This window comes from Pinus tabuliformis, chromosome 3_1 (assembly GCF_031772625.1).
Source record: "Pinus tabuliformis cultivar Carrire ecotype Pingquan chromosome 3_1, CPIR1, whole genome shotgun sequence".
NCBI classification, from domain to species: Eukaryota; Viridiplantae; Streptophyta; class Pinopsida; order Pinales; family Pinaceae; genus Pinus; species Pinus tabuliformis.
In genome coordinates this window covers 261,866,783-261,889,520 of record NC_142301.1, presented here as the reverse complement: position 1 = coordinate 261,889,520, position 22,738 = coordinate 261,866,783, and the positions used below count along the sequence as shown (strand labels likewise).

General features: G+C 35.5%; 1 protein-coding gene across 3 annotated transcripts; it reads right to left on the bottom strand.

Annotated features, from left to right (window-relative positions):
- Window positions 1–2,027: 2,027 nt before the first annotated feature.
- Window positions 2,028–8,746, bottom strand: LOC149186800 (uncharacterized). Of its 3 annotated transcripts, none has more exons than XM_089412687.1 (7): window positions 7,885–8,746; window positions 4,166–5,152; window positions 3,379–4,057; window positions 3,169–3,274; window positions 2,834–2,969; window positions 2,570–2,719; window positions 2,028–2,388 (listed from the first exon to the last, which is right to left on the bottom strand). In XM_089412687.1, exons 1-7 carry the CDS (start codon window positions 8,269–8,271, stop codon window positions 2,188–2,190), a joined length of 2,646 nt encoding a protein of 881 aa, XP_089268813.1. In that variant the 5' UTR covers window positions 8,272–8,746; the 3' UTR covers window positions 2,028–2,187. The 3 variants fall into 3 exon arrangements, 2 of the variants coding, with proteins under 2 accessions (XP_089268813.1, XP_089268814.1); XM_089412688.1 differs by having other exon boundaries at window positions 2,570–2,698; window positions 7,885–8,744; XR_016256158.1 differs by lacking the exons at window positions 2,028–2,388; window positions 2,570–2,719 and having other exon boundaries at window positions 3,169–3,299.
- Between the last annotated feature and the right edge of the window lie 13,992 nt (window positions 8,747–22,738).

Genomic DNA, 22,738 nt, shown 5'->3' with positions numbered 1-22,738 from the left:
ACAGGAGAAAAGTCATCAATTGTACTTATCAGAGTCTCAAGTCTCAATAGCTCTTTGTTATTGCTACTAGGGGAGTATCCAAAGTCTAGATGGATTCCCAATTAAGCTTCCACGTAGCCAAGTATGTGATCCAATCATGACATGGTGAGTTGTATTTCATCCGACATCAATACAATTTCTTCTTTGGCCTCGTTTTGGTCCAATAAAACTATGCCCATCATAAGCTTAAGATGCTAATAGATGTCAACAAGGGCTAGTGAAGAACAAGGGGGGAAAGGTTGACAAGGATGTAATTCAGAGAGAATAAAAACCAGCCGAAACCAAAATATTCCAAGGAGAGTTTGAGAAACATGGAGGACAAATTATAAAATAACCCATAATAATGGATATTAATAAAAAAACTCAATTGAATACTTACTGGAGAGCACATCAAACAAAGCAAGCCTACTCCATGAATTGCCATAATTCATTTCCAAGTGCACCTTGGGTGAGTGAAAACTTGCGTCTTGCATGCATACTAAAACCACTATGCCAAATTAGCGCTAGAAGCCTCGTGAAATGACAACCTATCATAGAAAGGGAAACCGAGACAGGTTCATCCAACAACCATAACTTTGCATGAGCATGAGCCATAGGTTTTCCAAATCTCCACCATCATTTATGCATTAACTTTGTCCCTGGACCAAAACCAATTACCATCATACTATGATGGATTAACATGGTGTATTGTGCATTGAGAAGGTGAAGCTTTAACTTTCCTTGGGGCATCTCATCACGTCTCATCCCATTATTACAAGATGGAACAGTGGCAATACGTCCATCCACGTATCTTCCATCAAACGCCCCATCTGTAGAAGTTAGGTTAATTTTGTTACAATTATATATATTGGCTTATATCCATCTTAACTCTAGATCTACCAAGTGTCGAGAAAGATTGAATATCTTTCACTCTAAAATGGATCTATAGTAGTTTACTTATTAATTATAATTATAATTATTTATTTTATTTTAGTTTTATGTAATTTGACTAAATCAAAATATTTTATTGATAATTATAAAAAACAAATAAACATCAAAATGTTAAACAAAACATTACATCTCTACTATACTATATTGGAGAGCACTCAACATAATAATATGAAATTATTTCACTTCAAAAATAACCTATAAAATTATAAAATATTTTAATCTTTAAAGATTAAAAATTAGTATTTTTTTGAACCAAAACATCTTATCAATATAACTAGCATTTTCAAAATTATATAGGTTTAGATATCATTTTTTGGGATTCAACTGCGTTAAGTAAGTCATTCAAACGTATGACTTACTTAACGCAGTTGAATCCCAAAAAATGATATCTATTATATAGATTATATAATTAACGTTTTCAACCTTATAATATTTCCAAAGGTTCTCGATGTTACTGAATTAAAAAAATAAAACGATACCCAAAAAAAATCGCCCAATTCCAAGGAGAAATTCCTTGAATCTGATCTTCATATGGTTTCCTAGGAGTTATCTTATTGCTAGGGTTTATGCGGCAAAGCATGCACAACGCTCAAAAGAGCATGGATAAACATATTAACTGTTTCTGCTCCTATGATACGCAATGAAATCTTCCAGCTGGAGATGAGAGTACAAAGTGGTAAAGTCCCCAATTGCATCTCTGGAAGCCCATCCACATCAACTCCACCAAATCCGCCTGTTGTTGTTACCTGATCAAATTAGCTACTGTTTGATCTATTGAGTCTAGTACTAGTGGTAGTAAATTTTGGACCGATTGCGATTCGATTCGAAATCATGATAGCTTATGCTAGTTACCGCATCCTAATCAACCCCACTTCTGGTTAATGGTGATTCAAAATTATCATGTTTGACCTGGATGACTGTGGTGTCGAAAATGTAAATTAGCAATTGGTTTGGTTGGTGGGTGGTAGCACAATTGGCAGGAAAAAATATGTTGGCAAGCACAAGTGATAGGAAATTCAATCCCCGAAACATGTTTGGTAAGCCGAACCTTACACACATTAAAAAAACAGAAAAACTTATTTCCAATTTCCTTCATAACTCAAGTTATGGCCATGGAGTTCAAAGAATGGGTACACTACATTTAAGGTCCCAAGGATACTTGGGAGGAACAGAACACTGATATTACAAATGGAGGAGATTTGGATCTCTGAACGTTCTCTATGCAACATTAGTCTTTGTGCCTTGCATCTTCTGAACAGACCTCCACTCACTGAGCTTAGAATGATCTATGATCAATTTATTCTTCTGGCTGATCAATATCATGTCTTCAAATTCTGCATCCCAAATCACATCATCGTCATAAACACAATAATGTTGGACGTTGAATATTGGTCGCATTGAGGAGCGTTCCAGTCCAACCTGTTGGAATGAGAAACAACATTATCACCCCTGTTTCATTATTGGTGTCAAGGGAGGATTTATTTATATTTGTATGATTATATTATGATATAGAGATCTTATATAACTTGCAAAAATTCAATATCAGTAGAACTGTACCATCACATGCCAGGCATGACAAAATTGCCTGCAGTGAACTTACCACACTTAAAACAAAGATGGCGTCCTCTTTTTCCAGCATATCAGGTGTTCGCTGATACAGAGGGCTTGTTTCATCAATGACATGGCGTACCAGCATCCCATAGTCCAGGTAAGCTATCTCCGTCCTGACCTGTGTCATGCCAAGATATGTCTATCACAAGTCTGTATCAGTTATTGAAGCAAGCTTCAGAAAATGATGTCATGAGTCAAGACCATAGTTAACATATGTGTGATATGCAAAGGTAAGGGAAGTCTCTGTTTTTACCAGTTTAAGAGATTGAGTGGCCCGGAAGAATGTGCCAGCGCTTGTAACAGTATTGTATATATAAGATAGCTCTACTTTTACATCCACAAGTTCACATGGCTGTGGCCCAGCTAATACATATCTTGCCATCAAAACTCTGCAAGGGAATATATATATATATTCTTCATTATCTACAAGGTAGATCATTGATAACCTTCTTTTGGACTATAAGAAATCCAGTATGACTAGGTCATGTATGCATGACCTACTCAACTTAGAGAAGAAAATGCTCATGTGAAATGCAGTATTAAACTGAGAGAAAAAACCTTTATAAAGAGAAGAGTTTAGAGTTTTACTTGTGACGACCTTCTGGCCTCTGTCGACGTTTTGACATGTTGGGGTACACCAGTGCCACATTTGAGAATCTAATAGGCTGGGATGGTTGTGATAATCTTGCAAAAACTAAGAAACCAAAGAAAAGAAATGTCTATCTTATCAGAATATATAAGTGCTAAATTGGAAAAATAAGGGATGGAATATAAAAATGTTTTGTGATGGTATTATACCTGCACCACTCATGAAGACAAATATGAGCTGTGCAATCAGAGCATTTAAATTCGCCACAACTAAGGTATATGGTGACAGAGGTGCAAGCTCAGGCTGCAAGCCTGTTGAGAGGGAAACACTAAACATAAAAACTTGGAAGAGTGTGGCCCAAGATAATTCAAGCCCTGTTACTTCAGTCTCTTTGCCCTCCCCTGCAAATTGGAAAAACTGGCGCGCAGTTTCCTCCAGTGCCAACCCTTGAAACTCTGGAAGATATAGTAAAGTGAATATCATGCTCAGCAAAATGGGTGCCAAAAACATTGCCAATGCAAATTCTGGCAAAGAGCTTTTTAGCATGTAGGTATAAAAATCATATATCAGTGTCATAACTCCTTGATCTTCCTGCAAGATTGTGAAGTTTTTAAGTCCTGCCAACCCTTTGAATTCTGGAAGATCCGATGTCTTATATGCTTCAAATTCATCATCACTTTCCCCCTCACCATCCGCAAGTAAATCGTTCAACTTCCTGGATACCGTGTCTGTTACCTGACCTGCTGTGGTAGCAACCTGCTCAGCCACTGAAGAAACATATTCCGCTACTTGGCCCATATGTTCAATAACTGGATCAGGCAATGACTCGGAGACCTGATTTATGACCTTCTGTCCTATTTGGACAACTTGCTCTGCAACTTGGACAACCTGCTCACGTTTTACAAAAAGATGGTGTAATACTTCAAGTGCTTGGTTAATAACAATAACAAAACAGTCCTAGTTGAGACCAATTGTACAGAAAGTGACATGACCTACCGAGCCTGCAACTTTCTCATGATTATTATTTGCTTCATCGACTTCAGTTCCAGCTTGTGAATTTTCGCTTGGTGATAACTGCAAATAATCTCTTGCCTCGCTCCTTTGCTCTGCATTGGTTTTGCTATCATGTGCAGTCTCTATCACAGGGGCTTCAGGATTCTCTTGTGCAACAATATCCTTTGAAGATGCTTCATCTCTCAACATTTTTGCAGCATCTTCACCTGGACAATCTTCCACAGTAACCCATGCAATCTTAGAGCTTTCATCGTCCATTCCCTTGTGATTTGTACTTTTCTGTTCAAACATTTTAAAACTGGTCTCATCCGTTCTGCTTCCAGTGGCACTTATACTAGTATAAGCATGTTTGCTTGATATTTTGGGCTTTCCAGACTGTGGAATATCGTTGGATGAGAATGCATCGCCTGATTGCTGTGTACTTTGAGTTTGTGGTCTCACAAGTGAAATCCCCTTGAGATCTTTGTTGCCACTGTCATCTTTCTCTGCACTTAGTTTTGTTGAAATCATGTCCTTATGAGCACTATTTTCTATTCCTTTTGATTCAGAACCTTTCTCCAATCCTTTGGAGCTCTCACATCCTTGTTCCTGTGATTCCTTAGGTGGAGAGCTATCAAATATTTCAGGATTTGTCAATATGGTTTCTGCAACAGGTGCAACTTCTCTAAACGAAGACTGGGCTGCTTTTGGAGGTTTCAATCCTTTACTGCTCTTGTCTTTATTTAATCTCTTAGCAACAGGAGTTTTCTCCTCATTAAATTTTGTGCATGTCTTCTGTTGTCTTCCAGAATCCACCTGTCCCATTGCATTAACAGTAGAGTCCTGCTTATCCTTGAGATTTTTTCCTGAAATGAATTTGTTTTGTGTATTGGATTTAGTATCTTCAGATTTCGAACCTGATTTGGAATTCATTTCTGAATTTTCTATCTGTTCTTCATCCTCAAACCCATCTGAGACACTTCCTCCTCGCTGTTTCCATGTCAAAAAAAAAGGTACAGATTATATAGGTAGGTGAAGGATTAGACTCTTAGAGGATTAAGAGCCAACTGTTTTGAGAGAATGCATATCAATCAGGACTAGTGCTAGAATTCTGATTAAGGACAAGGAGAAACACAATTCCATTCTCAATCCCTTGACATCGAAATTACAGTTTCATGTAATTAATGTTTGACGATGCAGAAAGTGTCGTCAGTTTGGGGGGCATACACATCTATTTCTATAGAAAAGGGATGCTATTTCCTTACTGCATTGTCAGTCCCTTTAACCCTTTTCAGTCCATGAAATAAGCACCACATCTTAATATTCAAGCAAGACTTCTGACATTTTCTAAACAGAAACGAGAATATTGACACCTAATCATAAGCCTTCATTCATTTAAGAAATTCCACAGAATTATTGCAGATCACTGTACCGATAATTCTTTAGAGAACATCCATAAGTATATGATAATGAAGATCATTCCTTTGAGACACGCGAATACCTTAATTGATAGGAAAAAGAGCACATCAATTTTCTGGTACCTCAAAAATCACCTTGAAACGTGATTTGGACATAACAGCCACAACCTAATCTGATCTAGTAGACATGGCTGTATATGAAACAGTTATGCCACAACATAATCCCATTGATCCAGTAGACATGAATGAACATGAAACAATCTTCCAACCATAGACGAGCATCTTCAAAACTATTCTTAAATGGGGATTTCTCCATCCAGGCCTCTGGAAGCATTAGATTAGCCTATTAGCTGTAGCAGTATTGCCACAAATAAACTAAGACATTAGGGTAGCCTATTAGCTGTAGCAGTATTGCCACAAATAGACTAAGATGAAGAATAATTACCTTACACAGCAAAACAATATAGCAAAAGTCTTGAAGCCCAAATCAGGAGATGGTGAATAGGTTATTTCAGCAAGTGTTCAATCCTAAAGCCTATTTCAAACTCACTCAAGGGTGGAAATGAAAGGGTATGCAACAGAGGTCCCTACAATGACACATTCATAGCAGTATAAGCCAAAGTAGTAACATGCGAAGCATTCCTCGCAGCACTAGCTTATATTGGGTTTGTGCCCGTCTTGATCTATTAATCAATTTTTTGGGTAATTCTATTAAATATTAGCGCCGCGTAAATTGTAAGTGGAAAAACCTGACGATAAAAAAATATACAACTGGTTAGTGCACATCTCCCTCGCCACGGTTTTAAGAGTGGAAGATGAATGGTCGAAAATTTGGCTTCACTTCAATGTTGAATGAAGGTCACAAGGCATAACACCAAACCATCAGCAATGTTAGTTTTAGGGTGAGAAAGGAGAGAGTAAGGATACTATCAGGAACTTACCATGAAGCCAGTTTTCATAATGACCAAAACTATTAACAATTTTAGTCTATTGACTATAACAATTGGCAATTTTAGTTTTGAAGTGAGAAAGGACAATATCACATTAGCAGAGTATATCAGCATCAAGGCTTACCATAAAGCCAGTTTCCAGAATGGAAAAAAATTTGGACCTAAGACCATTAGCAATTTTAGTTTTCGAGGAAGGATAATATCACTTTAGCAGCGTACATCAGCATCAAGACTTACCATAAAACCAGCATCCAGAATGGAAAAAGCCTTTAGTACCAATAACATTTTAATTTTTGTATCACAACTGTTTTTTTCCACAACTAGGTTCAGTATAGGCTAGGGTCAGCTCAATGTTGAATGGAAGAATGATCTGGTCAGTAGTGGGATGCTATGATCAGGATTCTGTATAGTTGGAGAATGATATGCTTATTAGTGGCTCACTAGTGGGATGCTATCATCAGGATTGTATAAAGCTTGAGACTGATCTGCTCAGCAGTCGAATGCTATCATCAAGATTGTGTAAAGATTTGGGATAGTTTAATTCCCTAGAAATGGCTCCCATCCTTACCATTATCCTCAACCCAACCCATGATGCTTGAACCTGATAGACACTAAACCCACATAAACCAACTAGTCTACACATTATGGGTACTTCATATCACAACTGTACAAGATACATATCACAATTATCACAGATATAGAACTATTCACACACCACGCAATTAGAAAATGCGTAGTCCACACAATTAGAAAACACATAGTCTAACTAATAACTAATGAACAAAATGGCCTTTTTCCGAATACTTTTTCTGGTCAATTTTGTCCAAAAATCTATAGATATTTTTAAAAATCATAAGTTTAAGTTGTTTAATCTGCAAACATACATCCAGTGCCACACGGTTTGTTTTAGGGTGTTGAATCTATTTATGCGTTCAAAAATACATTTTAAACAATAAGAATCACAATCTTAGTATAAATTGTATTGCGATATTCCGACCAAAAAACTATTTATAAGAAATCATAATCTATTACTATAGATTGTATTACTAGATTCCAACCAAAAAAACTATTTCATCGCCCCCACACCCATTACGAAATTCCGACAAAAAACTATTTCATCACCCCACACCCAATCAGAGAATGACTATTATAGTAAAACAAAGTCCGGATATGCACTGTAGTATTAAGGCTTGTCTGACTATTATAGTAAAACAAAGTCCGGATATGCACTGTAGTATTAAGGCTTGCCTATCATTAGACAAGTAAGAAACAACCACTAGACAAAGCAGTCCCACCATCACTTCAAAGATGGCCTTTCTGAACCCAATTAAAGATATAAAACATATATACATACTCTTTCTGCATCATCACTGCCACAATTTGTATCGCTGTCATCATTCACATCACCCTCGCCTTCTAGATCCAGATTCTCGACTTCATTCCCAGATGTCCTCCGTCTCCTTCGGCGTCTCCCGCCATGAATTCCCCCGGAACCTCGTCCCATTCCAGATTTAGGCACCCCAACAAATCGAGGTGCCTTAGCTTCAAAGCCCCCAACAAATCTCAGATTATCATTCCCTGAAAAATAAGTATGTGATCTCCATCCCTGTAGGTTAGAAAAACCAGCATCCTGTTTATGAAGGATGCAGATGTTACTGTATCGGTTATGAGTGGGAAATTGATTTGCAGGGCTTTTGCTTCCAGTTATGATATTTCTGGCAATCAGAGTAGAAAAGCTCATTGTTGGCAGAGCAGAGTACTCTGTTTCCGAGCTTGTGATTTTCTTGTTAATATTTTCTCATAGAGGCCAATATTTCTTGGAGAACCAAAATTCTTATTGCTCAGTTAAGCACTAATTCTCATCAACTCCGTTGTGAAACAGCACGCTGGAAAAGGCCAAAGGAAGTGTGGGAGGAAAGGGTATGCATTTTTTGTTCTTCCTGAAAAGTGGAAACAGAAAAACATTTCATTTTAGAATGTGAGGCCTTCAAAGACAACAGGGAAAGTTATGCAGATACACTGGCAGCTAACTCTTGGGATAATCTATTTAACGAGGGGTTTGTCGAGAAGACGGGAGCATTTATTGTGAAGCTTCACAAAAAAAAAAAAAGGCCGAATACATCAAGCAGATAAAAAAGCAATCTGTCCCATAGGCTATCTTTAGCCTCGTGGACATTAAAATAATTTCTTTCTTTCTTTCTTTCTATATTCATAGTGTGGAAGATTTTGATTCTCCATGATGTGTCTGAGTCCTTTGTTTGTGTGCAGGTTGAGGCAAGCCGTTTTTCATTGTACGTGTAGGCCTGTCAACCACGACTCGTGAGTACACCTGAGCAGTCGAGGGATACCCGTGACGCTGAGTGTTCGGGAATTCCGAGAATTAAAAAATAGATAAATAGATAAATGGATCTTATATTAAATTATAAAATAAATACGCTTATAAACCTTATTTTCCTTTCTTTTAATGTATATAAATGTATTGATCTGGAATTTAATTGGGTTTTTAAATAATATAGTGAAAATATTAAATTTATTATTTTATAATTCATCAAATTTAGGTTAACGCATTTATATTATAATTTTTTAATAGAGATTTTACATTGATATTAGTTAAAGATAATTTTTTTAAGGGTAAATTTTTTTATCATAATTGATTTGTCAAATTAAAAGTAGGGATAGTTATAATTGGTTGTTATCGCTAATGCAGCGTGTTTTATTATTATTTAAGGAAATCACACTATCTAGAATTATTTGCTAGTAGTTTTAAAGAAAGCAAGTTTTCACTTTTGCCAAATACTTCTACCTCTTGGTGGGAAAACCAATTTCCTTACATCTAAAAAACAAATCCAATAATAATTTTAAGCTTTGATAAAATATTTTTATCTTTTAATTAATTTTTTAATAATTTAAAATTAAGTGAAAATATTGAATTTAATATTTTATAGTTTATAAAATTTACTTAAACCGTTATGTTATAATTTTTTAATAAAGGTTTAAATTGATATTAGCAAATGAGATATTTTGTTATTGATAAACTTACTTCATAGGAAAGGAATAAGATAATTCTCAATATTTTAAGGTTTTTAAGTTTTTCGAGACGTTTTTTATTTTTCAAATTTAGTAATCATGATTGATTTTTTAATTTTTTTGTTAGATGTTTTGAATATACAAATTTAATAATTACAATTGTGAAACTTAAATTTAATAATTATGATTTTGAAATTTAAATTTAATAACGGGGCAAAATTATATAATGTAAATAGTTAAATTGATTTGTATTATTTAATATATAAATTTAATAATTACACTTGGGAAGCTTGAATTTAATAATTATGATTTTGAAATTTAAATTTAATAACCGAGCAAAATTATATAATGTAAATATATAAATTAATTTGTATTATTTTTAATGTTTTTAATGAAGTAGGTTAAAGATTGTTTTATTAGATTTTAAAAACATTTTGTTTAAAAAATATTAAAATTGTTGATTTTTGTATGTTATTTATAATAAATTCACAATTATTGATAATAAATGATTTAACACATTTGATAAGGTATAAGATTATTCAAAATGTAATTTTTTTGGTATATTTTTTTATGTTTTTTTATAAAAAAATGTAATTGATTTATGATGCACTTTAAAATTGGATAATAATATAATAATAATTGAGGGGAGAAGCTTATTCTACAGTTCATCCATCATCAAATTTGAAAATTTGTTCGTGTTGGCCAAAATAAAAAAATTATTGAGCCCAGAGGCTCATTCTACAACCGAGTATGATGTGTAACGATGTCCCTTCGTCATCAAATTTGAAAATTTACTCATGTTGGCCATTTTTTTTTTAAATCTAAAATACAAAAAAATTAAATAATTATACAAAACATTTAAATAATACGGATTCATAAAAAAATTGCACATGAAAAAATTGAATCCCTCTCAGCTCATGTTAGATCTGTATCTATGCTAATAATAATAAAAATGCAATTTACTCATAATGTTTAACTATTGCATAAAACAATAGCTCATAGGGACAATTCAATTGATCATAATAATGTTATGAAATATTATGTAAACCATTAATTCTAAGGTTCAAATCCCTCATGATCAAGCCAAAAAAACTATTACATAAAGCAATAAGGTATTTACAATTTAACCACTCACTTATCATTATTATTATATTGAATGTATAGCTGATATGTTTATAATTTTACAACCTAATTAGAATTATTACCCTTTATATAATTAATATACTTATTACTCCACAACCTCCCTTCAAATATTACGATCTCTAAACCATTATTATGATTTCAATTCCTCATTCCCATAATTGCGATATCCACAACTATTCTAAAATCATCCACAACTATCATAAATCTTTTGAAATCAAATAATTCACACTTTCATGATATTCTTGTAACTTAATAATTTGGCTTCCAATTTTATTATGAATATTGTAAAATTTGAATAATTTATAGTTATATTTTTATCATTTTTTATAAATATATTACTTTTTTATATATTAGAATGCTCAATATTTATTTAACATGATTATTTTTTTCACAGGCAGGAAAATTTATCATAATTCAGTTGTCAAAATAGTAGTGAGGACAATCATCTCTCGTTGCTAACTGTGAATGCAGGATGACTCATCATCGTTATTCAAGAAAAACCACACCACCTAGAATAACCCGTTGGTGGTATGTAAGGGGGCATGCTTTCACTCTTGCCAGATGCCTCTAGGTCTTGGTCGTTAACCTGTGAATGTAGTGATTCATCACCGTTGTTCAAGAAAAGCCACGCCACCTAGAATAACATGTCGCCACCTAGAATAACATGTTGGTAGTCTGTAAGGGGGTAGGCTTTCACTCTTGCGAGATGCCTCTAGGTCTTGGTCGTTAACCTATGAATACAGGGTTACTCATCACCGTCATTCAAGAAAAACCACACCACCTAGAATAACATGTTGGTGGTCTATAAGGGGGCAGACTTTCACTCTTGCCAGATGCCTCTAAGTCTTGGTCATTAATCTATTTCATTACCTCCGGAAAAAACGAGCTCTTAGCCAAACAAAAACAATGTTAAGACATACTCGAGACCCAAACATAATTATTTATTATAAAACAAATAAAATATATTTCATAATTTAATTTAAATTTAAAAAATAAAAAATATATATTTAACAATTTAATATGTAATATAATATAATATTTTATTTTGAAAAATCCATAATTCAATATCAATGAAATATACATTTACGATATTTAAAATTAATATATGAATATACTTTATTATAATTTTTTAAAATATTTATAATAGCTACCTCGTCAACTTGCACTCACATGTCATAAAAAATTGCTTGCTTAATATGTGTACACGTTTATATTATATAAATGTGAATTGAGGTTGTCATAGCGTGCATTGCGTGTTATGAAGCTTACAAATTAATATGCCCCTTGCAAATTTCTTACTACAGAAGCAACTCCCACATGGCAGTAAAATTTCAAAAGATAGGGTCTTCGAGATTTTAAACCAAATTAATGATTATCTTTAAAAAAAAAATTATCACTCAATTTATTTGATATTAGTTAGATAGTTAACTATTTTCGATGGGGATAGCCATCATTGAGGCTAAGGTGAACTTGAATTAGATTTATTGTTACATTATAAAGTCAACGTTGTCCTATGGTGGGGCTTCTTTGTATGTATTTTAAGGGAAAATGTTGATTTGGGTGGGCACTTTTCGGTTTTTATTTTTTATTTTTTAAAAATTTTGGTAGTATGTATAATTATATGGATTTTATTTATTTTATTAATGTTATTTATAATTATTTAAAGGATATTAAAATTAGTAATTATTTTTAAAGGTGTAAAGATATATTGAAGGAATAGAAGATTTGGGAAGATATATATAGAGTCCTTACATGTGTGCGTATAGTTTATATATGCACATGTTGTGACCATTGTCAATGTATTAGTGCACTAATGACCACTACATGCACATATATTCTAAGTATTGGAATTATGTGACTATTGATGACCACTAAATGTACAATCAATATGTATGCACATATAAAGAGCACAAGAGGATAAGAGTCTCCTCTCCCTTGGGCATATTCCAAACCTTGTCTTTGTACAGTGAAAAACTCTCCAAGGATAACCTTAACATATAGATTTTACAACTCCTAATGCAACTGTGCATTCAAATGTATGACTACAAGTATATTTGATGGTGCAACTTGGTGTAGCATATATTGCTTTGAGATAAAGTGGATTCAATGAATAGTAGATATCTTTAGCAAATAATGCTAACCTTATTGAAAAGTGGAAACTAAAGAATCAACCAATTGTCATCAATGTGTTACAAAACAAATTTAGTGAGGATGACAACTTTCGTTTTCACCCATGCCAAGGATTTTCTTTAGATAGTGTATATTTAATAACGGATCTACTTAATCCTAGATGTATTATGCTCCACCACTCCCACACCCCACTCGATTTTGGGATAGCCAAACACATCAAGTCTCTCAAAAAACATTAGATGTTCCACACCTGACAGCTATAGTATCCCATTGCATTGGCAAACACATAGTCTTTGAAGACGGGGCATCTAGTTGTTCCAAAACTCAAGTAACAAAATAAAAATAGTGGCATTTCTAATAAAGGGCATCAAATTTAGATGACTTCCAAATTTCCAACAGCATCACTAGCATGTCTTTTAAATTTGTAGAGAAATAGCATTTTTTTTTAATAAAATTGTTTTATAATATTAAATAATGCAGAACTCTACATCCCAAGCACCACAAACAAATCCCACCGTTGAATGCATGCGCATAAGGTTTTCCAAGCTTTCCAATATAAGTGCCACGAGGCGAGCCCACTGCATATAACCTATGACATGAGCATAAAGTGTTGACAGACGTTGCCTCAGGTGTGTCACGCCCAACTATCTGTCTTTTCTCTACCACAAGGTGCTGCCAATCCCAGATTTCTGCTAGGGCACAAGATCATTCTTCATCGAAGTCCTAGAGCCTAACGACTCATTCCCCAGGTTGCACATTGGGTCCTCTTGTGAGATTCCACTAATCTATTTAACACTACTTGAGGAATGATGCTAATGTTCTTATTACAAGAAGAGCATGAAAATGGTCGGATTATGAAGAGCAACCTTCTACTTTAGTGGTTGCTTACTTGTTGATGGTAATTTGTCGTTGCAACATTTGGTTATGCCTAATTTAAGATCACTGATGGAAAATTACGCAGGTAAATAACTAAATGACTACAAAATTTTTACAATTCCCTATTTAATTCTTTAAGTATTGAGGAATTTGTTGGTTTATTATGTTGCCATGTTGGGCAGGGAAAATTGTAAAGACAAAATGGATTAGTTTTCAAACCATTTCTTTTACTAGTCGGGTCAATACAACTAAGAGGAAAACTTCAAAGAGCTAGACAAAAAATTTACCAGAGTGAGTTTTCCCAGGGGAAGTTCGAGCCACTCTTGAGTTTTTAAATGATGATTATAGATCTAACCAACTTTCCCATGTCCAATGTTTCTCTTCTTGATGAAAGGATCACTCCAATAGAAGCCATGTCGATGTGGGTAGACAACCTTTATATGAAGATCATGAAGGTTGTTTTGAATGACTTTGATTACAATAATTCCAAGGATGTTTGTGGGGTTCTGATCCACTATCTTGGAAACAAATGGGAGGTTTGGGGTTAATTTGATTTCGTCAGGAATATGCATGCAAATGGTGTTCATTGACATGGCTACATTTGTTTCCATTGACAATATTGAAGTCTTTGGGGGAGTTCAGAGAAAATATGGCTATTGGATCTGCTCATAGGTTTGGGGTTCCAGTGACATTTTGAGGGCTTCATGCTACTTTTCTAGATATTTCACAAGAGTATAAAAGAACCATTCATGTGAGGATTGTAGGAGTGTGTGGATTCAAATGATAAGTTGGCTCTTTGGATTTGGTGTGTGAGACTACTTCCTGACTGCCTTCTTTGAGCATTCTTGGAAATCTCTGTGTTGACCAGGTCAGAGTTGTTGGCGGTGAGGTTGACGGCTTGCATTGTTCATAGTGTGAATATTCGTTGGTGGTGAGGTTAACGTATTCCACTGTTCAAAGTGTCATGTGGTAGAAAATGGTTTGATGGAGGCAGACAAAAATGGGTGGATCTTACTAGTTGGGATGAATAGTGTCTGCCCAACCCAACCCCGCAAACAGACACCTTCAATGTAATTATAAAAACCAAAACATTTATTAATACATTGTGCTTTTTTTTCTCCTATCGTCTATAACCACAACACATCCTAACATTGTAATGCTTGACAACAACTTCACATAGGGTATCAAAATTAGACAACTTAGCCTAATAAATGTTCCTATATAAATAAAATCATAATAATGAAAGTGTATCTACGTGATTAAAAAAACCATTATACTTACAATTTTTTATTATAAAAAATATAAGATATTAATTTTTTTCATATTACTAATCCACATATTAGATATCTCAATAACATTGAAATATAAATTATAAACGGTTAAAAAAAAAAAAGTAACATAAGGAAAAAAAAAATCATACACACCATCAACCAACCATTCTATAAACCATCTTTGTAAATGTGGGCAAACATCTAATTTTTTTCATAATTTGGATGTATGAAGTTAACCAAACCACATACCTTTGTGGGTCCTACCGTCCTTGTGGACTATCAATAATGATAGCTGATTTATTAAGGAAGATCCTATGGTGATTCTATCATTATAATAATAAATAATTATACCTAAAACATTGGAATAGTTATTAAAGCCACTTCCTCATAATAATGATTTTTCCACGTCATCATTATTATTGTTAGTTAAAGTACTAACAGGTGAGCACATTAAAAGTTGAGAAAAAAACTCTCAGGTTGATTGAAAGTAAAATGGTCATTTTTTAAAATTTGGAGCAAATCCGCTCGACGTCGAGTTATTTAACATTGTGCTTGAAGTTACTTATAAGAGAGGGCAAGAGTGATCAAATTTTAGCTAAATTTTGAAAGAAAATAGCTTCTTTGTTTTCTGAAATTATTTCCATCATTGCTCTTAATTTGCAGGTTAGGGCATGTGTTGTCAGAAAATGATAAAAAAATCCAGTTTGTTCCACTTTAAACTGAAAAGATTCCAAATAGTGTTGTAAATTTCAATTCTCTAGTCTTTGAACCGAAAATATTTTGCAATATTATTTCAATTTCCTGTGTTGTAAATCGATAGATTCCATGCATTTATGTAAATATAGGTTTTCAGTATCGACTATGTTCTACCGCCATTTGCCACTGAAATTATAGCCCTAAATTGGATGCTAAAGTTCGATTCTTCCCACATATAAAAAGGCTTTATTTCGCAAATTCGATGTTTGAACTTGTTTCTTTAGCTGGGGTTAATTGTTGGATAATTTTATTCTTCAAAACAAAATGGTGGTTTGAATGTATATGTAATAGTTTTCGTGACAATTCCATGTAATAAAGTTAATAAAGGCAAAATAATAACCACGGTTATGGGACACTTATTCCAAGCTTAATGTTGGGCAAGACATCTTAGTGTGGGTGTTCATTTGGTTTGTTATGGCTAAGGAAATTAGAAAAAACAATGACAAAGACTTTGAAAAGACATGAGACATTAATTGGCATTTTATTTATGAAAATAAGAGAAAAGGAAGATGAAAGGTCACAAGTCGCATGTGAGGAGGAAAATGAAAGAAAATAATGGAAAATTGAAGAAAATAGAGTCTCATTAATAAAAAGGATTCTGAGGATCAGTTTGTAGTTTTTTGTCACTTTTGTTTTGGAGCTCTTTTTCTATTATCTTTCTCTCTCACACTCTTGGACACTTAGAGTTTTCTTGGAGCACTTCAACACCAGATCAAGAAAAGTAAAGAAGACGAGGAAGCAAGGATCAAGAAATGAAGAGTAGGGATCAAGCAGTTACAACGAGATTAATTGTAGGTATCAATTTGCATGTGTGATTTCCTTGCTAGATTTAGAATGAATGGTTATGCATGTGTTCTTGGTTCTCTCACTGTCATTGGTGTGGGTTTTGCCAAGTGTGACAATGTTCTTCAGCCTGGCCTTTCCATTTCCGGATAGCCATGATTTGATGGGAATCTCATGTTTTTGGTTGAGCGGGATTGCCAGATGGATTCGAAACTAAGTGAGGTGGTCTCTGAAAGGAAGAACACATGGCCTAGTGATCCCTGAATTGGATTGTGGATTGTGGTAAATCCTTGGCCTAGTAACCCCTAAACTTGGACTGTGGGTTGCGGTAAATCTGGATTGTGTGTTACCTTGGTGGGCCTAGGAATCCTCAATCAGTGAATGGCGAGATATACAGTAAAGCCTAGAGGTGGGTGCGCTCGATCATGCCTAGGAATCCTTGACCAACGAATGGAAGGATATACAGTAAATCCTAGAGGGTAGAGTCTTGACTAGGGCCTAGTGATCCAATGTCGATTACGGTAAAGCTTAGAGACTAAGAGACATGCAAATTCCTCACGATGTAGGTGGAAAAATTCAGTGGTATCCATGCTTGTTTAGGGCTTAGTGATCCAGTGTGGATTGCAGTAAATCCTGGTTCTATTGATGAGGGTGAGGTGGTTTAGCCTTGGGAAGCCCTGGTTGATTTTTGGTTATGAGTCCCACATTCATGCTTGGAATATGGCACGGGGGTGATTGGCTGAAAGAAAGATTTGGTTTAGCCAATCTATGGTCAGGTGGTTCATGGAAGTCCCATACTTGGTTGGCTTATGCATTCATTAATAAGAGTTCTTTTTTCCTTGGTATTTCATGTGTAAATGTACTGGTTTATATGTGGATTTTATAGTTGTTGTGTCCTTGTTATTTCTGTTGTTTATATGTTGTTTATGAGTATGTTTTATGACAGTGATGATGTATGGCTCACATCATGTTTTGATTTGTAAATGAATGAACAATGAATATATTACCTAGTAGATGATAATGTATCTAATGTAATAAGACATCAATGCTTCTTAGTGATTCTCAGATAAGTCTGAGACCTTTATGCTCAAATTTGTTGTTATAACATGTAGAATGCATATTTGTGACATGTGTTGACGAAATGCCTGGCATGGCTACTAGGGGTCCAGTCAAGTCCTTGTTCAAGTATTTGCATTAGTATCATTGTTTCAATGTTACTTCTCATTTTTGGAAGTTTCATGAAGTTCTAGGAAGTGGCTTGAGTCTTGGCCCTGAAAAAGTGGCACAAAATCTGAGGTCGCAAGCTCAAAACTCGCTAAAAAAGTCCCTAGTTGCTGGCATGCCTTTGTTGTGGGAGCGATTGGAGGGTCCCAATTGCATGCATTCCCATGTCATGGGAGCAACTGAGGCTCTAGGTCAGTAAATTTTCAGGTTACCTCAGAAGTTGGTCACCTGGAAGGGTTGGTTGGATCTTGAAGGTTTTGTAACATGTGTAGAAGGTCAAATTGGTTGTGGTTTGTCAGTTCCACTTCCTTAACTATACATGGGGAGTTGAATCAGATCCTATTAGCCTCTCTTCACATGTTTACCCCTGCGGACCAGTTAACTTGGGTAAATTTGGGAGGAGGGTGTTACAGAGTGGTATCAGAGCATGGTTCACCCCTTGGACTGGATGGGTGGTGTGTGTTGGTCATGTAATCATTTCGGTTGTCACATGTGTTCCTTATGCTTAGGGTATATGTGCTTGTTGCATATGCATGGTGTTGGTCATAGTTGCAATGGTGTCATCATGTGAAAGTTGAAGGTATCATAGTTGGATGTGGTCGTCATGAGTGTATGTCGATTATACATTGGTTATGCATGTCAGTGCTTATATATTGTTATGCATACATTGATATGGTTGTAGTTGTCGTGCATGAGGTCATGATGTGTGGTTGATATTGTCATGCATTGATGACTGGAATATGGTTAGGATGATAACTATACGTTGTTATGATTATGTTTATACATGTATTGTGTTAATCTGGTGGATCCACAGATGAGATATCCTCTCCTGAACTATATTTATGTATGTTGATTATGTTATGTTTTGGTTTTAACTAACATGGTGTACTTGCAGGAAAGATATCAAAGATGACTAGCAAGATGGTAGACTACAGTTCCCAAGATTCCCCTTATGGATCAGATGAGAAATGTGGTGTTGGGCACTCTTTTGACTTAGTAGACACATTGAGAAGCTTGAAGGAAGAATTAAGAAGTTGCAAAGCAAATAATGACATAATCATGTAGGCACAAGAGAAACACGTAGAATTCAATGCAATAATCCTTTAGAGTTTGTCAGAATTGCAGAGATGGACCACTTCGGATAAGCCATGGGCAGGTCAAATAGGGATGACATGGTTAGAGATGGTAGGCTCTTGGACACTCTAGATAAGAAAGGTGATGGACACAGGTACTATTCTAGTTCTGGTTCTCATAGGAACTATGATCATCATCGTTATCACCCTTACAGGAGGAGTGATAGGGGATACTTTCCAGATGAGTTTAAGAAAGCTAAGCCACCTACCTATGATGGAGATTTGAAGAAGTCGGAGGATGCAAAGGCTTGGTTACTTGGAATGAAGAAATTCTTTGAGTTACATGTGTACACAAATAATATGAAGGCCAAAATATATATCTCTAACCTTAAAGGGAAAGCAAACATCTGGTGGGAAGATGTGAAGCGGGTTAGAGACATCATGACAAAAGACTTGAGGTGGCATGAATTCAAGAGACTTTTTAGGAAGAAGTACTTGTTATAAAGGTACTACGATAGTAAGGCTAAGGATTTCTATGAGTTAAAGATGGGATCGATGACATATGAGAAATATACAACCAAGTTCTTGGATTTATTGGGGTATGTACCATACTTTAAATATGAGTAAGCTAAAGTTTAGAGATTTGTCAATGAATTGCCATTAGCATTTAGAGATTAGATTGAGTATGATGAGCCTCAGTCACCTGAGGAAGTTATTGGGAAATTGAAACATTGTTATTAGCAGTTAAAGCATAAGAATAAATCTTAGCAAGGTTGGAAAGGGAAATACAAAGCTAAAGGTAAATGGAAACCGAAAATAACAAGGCCTCGAAATGTAGAAGAGAGAATGTTGTACCATATAAGAAGTTCAATGTAGCTAGACAAGGACATGGGTCACAACAACAAAATAAGGGTGATGGTACAAGATGGTTGGAGTGTTGGACATGTGGTAAGGAACATCTTAAGAGGGATTTTCCGCAGAATCAGGGTGGTAGGCCTCAAATTTACAATGCACAAGAGGCATAGATAGTTGGGGATGTTTGGTAGAGAATTCCATGGATTTATGCAGTGCTAGATAACAAGAAGGCAAAGCACCAGGAAACTGTTATCGAGATGGACGATAAGCTTTGTGATCAAGTTGTTTCCATTTTTATTGACCCTGGATCTAATTATAGTTATGTTAATCCTGACTTGGTGGATAAGTGTGGTTTGAATAAAGAAGTGCATGCAGAATCCTGGTTAGTGCAGTTGGCTACAAATACAAAGAAGAGAGTGTATCACTGGGTAAGAGCTTGTGCATTTGAGTTGAATGATGTGCCTACCTCAGCACATTTGAATGTATTGCCGTTGGGATCATATAGTATGTTATTGGGTATGGATTGGCTATATATTCATAGGACCAAGGTAGATTGTTATGACAAAGCCAATGAGTGTTTGGGTGACAATGGACAACAGAGAGTCTTACAAGGTAAGAAGAAGGCAACATCAGTCCGAATGGTTACAACTATGCAGACAAAGTGGAGTCGCAAAAAAGGGTGTGCGTTATTTGCAGTGCACATTTCTAGTGATATGTTGAGGATGCAGAGGTATTGAGCAGGTACCTGATCTTGCAGTAGTTTCAGGGTGTGTTTCCAACAGAGATTTCCGAGTTGCAGTCTCACAAAGAAGCGGACTTTTCCATTGAGTTGGTACCAGGGGCAGCACCAACATCGAAGGCGCCATATAGGATGAGCACTCCAGAGTTAGTAGAATTAAAGTTGTGGTTGAAAGAAATGCTTGACAAGGGATACATTAGGCCAAATGTATCACCTTGGGGTGCACCAGTGTTGTTTGTGAAGAAGAAGGGTGGTACTCTCAGGTTATGCATCGATTACAAGAAGTTGAACAAAGTGGCCATCAAGAATAGGTATATGTTGTCGAGGATCGATGACTTGTTCGATCATTTGAAGGGAGAAGCAGTGTTCTTGAAGATTGATCTGAGATCCGAATATCATTATGTACGCATTAAATAAGAGGACATTTACAAGACAACTTTCCAGACCAGGTACGGGTATTATGAGTTTTTTGTAGTTCTATTTGGTTTGACTAATGCCCCAACTACCTTTATGTTCTTGATGAATAATGTGTTGTGTCCTTGTCTAGACAAGTTTGTTATTGTATTTATTGATGACATCTTGATATATACTAAAAATGAGGAAGAGCATGTCAAGCACTTAGCAGTAGTATTGAGATTGTTGAGAGAGCATCAGTTGTATTCCAAGCTTAGCAAATGTAGTTTCTTTCAGACAGAGGTGCACTACTTGGGGCATGTGGTTTCCAAGGAAGGCATAGAAGTGGATCCAAAAAATATAAGGACTATCATGGAGTGGGAAACTCTTAGAAATGTGGAAGAGGTAAGATCATTTATGGGGTTAGCAGGTTATTATAGGAGGTTCATCAGGAACTTCTCTCACATTTCATATCCGATTCCATTGTTGCAAAGGAAAGGTAAGAAATTTGAATGGACAGAGGAATGTGCAACAAGTTTTGAACAATTGAAGTAATTGTTGACGAATGCTCCAATGTTAAATATTGCAGATCCATAAAAAGAGTTTTTGGTATGTACAAATGCTTGTAAGAAAGGACTTGGTGGAGTCTTTATTCAGGAAAGACAGGTAGTACGCTATGAGTCACGGAAACTGAATGAGAACGAGCAGAACTATCCGACACATGATCTTGCGCTGGCAGTGATCATCCATGCATTGAAGATGTGGAGATACTATTTTCTTGGCAGGAGGTTTGTATTGATGAGTGAGCACAATGGGTTGAGATACTTGTTTGATCAGCTAAATTTGAATGTCAGGCAAGCTAGATGGTTGGCCACAATTAGTGAGTTCGTCTTTGAGATCAAGTACATCAAAGGTAAAAAGAACAAGGTTGCAGATGCTCTTGGCAGGCGAATACAGGTGAATCATATAACAACTATGAGTTCTTATGGGACAAACTTATAGGATCATATCTTATGGGCATTTTAGCAGGATGTCAGGTACATGGATTTTATGCATGGATTACAACAAGGTATAGGTGGTCAGGATGTAGATTATCATCTTACAACAGATGGTTTGATCAGATTTAGGGATAGGATATATGTGCCAGACAGTAGTGATTTCAAGAAGACTATTTTGAGAGAGTTTCATTCAAAATCGTATTCAGGTCACCTAAGATATCAAAAGACATTGGCAGTAGTGAAGAAGTTTTATTATTGGTCAAATATGAAAAATGACATGGCAGAGTTTGTGGCTATATGCTTGGACTGTGAAGAGGTGAAGGCGGAATGTAAGCATCTTGGTGGATTACTAAAGCCAATTCTAATTCCAGAGTGGAAGTGGGAGGTCATCTCCATGGATTTCATTATAGGTTTGTCGATGACATCTAGACAACATGATTCCATCATGGTTGTGGTGGACAGGTTGACTAAGGTAGCACACTTCTTTCCAATAAAGTCTACTTATTCAACTAGTGATGTAGCATAGGTCTTGATCAGAGATGTGGTTACTTTTCATGGTGTTCCGAAGAAGATTGTGTCAAACAAGGATGCTAAGTTCACTTCCAAGTTTTGGAAGGAGTTGTTTGTTGGAAGGAGTTTTGGGGACAAATTTTGCCTTTAACACAACTTATCATCCGCAGATAGATGGGCAAACAGAGAGGGTCAATACGATATTGGAGGACATGTTGAGGATGTATGTGATGCATCAACAGAGGAGATGGGAGGAGTACCTTCCGTTGGTTGAGTTTTCTTATAACAATGGTTACTAGGAGTCACTAAGGATGAGTTCGTTTGAGGCACTATATGGGTGAAGTTGTAATATTCCCATCAGTTGGAGTGATCGAGTGAACAAGGTGTTGATTGGAACGGATATTCTGGTAATCAAGAAGAATATAAAGGC

What these genes read in the sequence shown, in the direction of transcription:
- LOC149186800 (XM_089412687.1), bottom strand. Translation starts at nt 8,271, where the DNA reads ATGAGCTTTTCTACTCTGATTGCCAGAAATATCATAACTGGAAGCAAA. An exon ending in AGGCCAGAAGGTCGTCACAA is followed by an intron (nt 2,970 to 3,168) that starts GTAAAACTCTAA and finishes ATTCCCTTGCAG; the next exon opens with AGTTTTGATGGCAAGATATG. An exon ending in CCATCTTTGTTTTAAGTGTG is followed by an intron (nt 2,389 to 2,569) that starts GTAAGTTCACTG and finishes TCATTCCAACAG; the next exon opens with GTTGGACTGGAACGCTCCTC.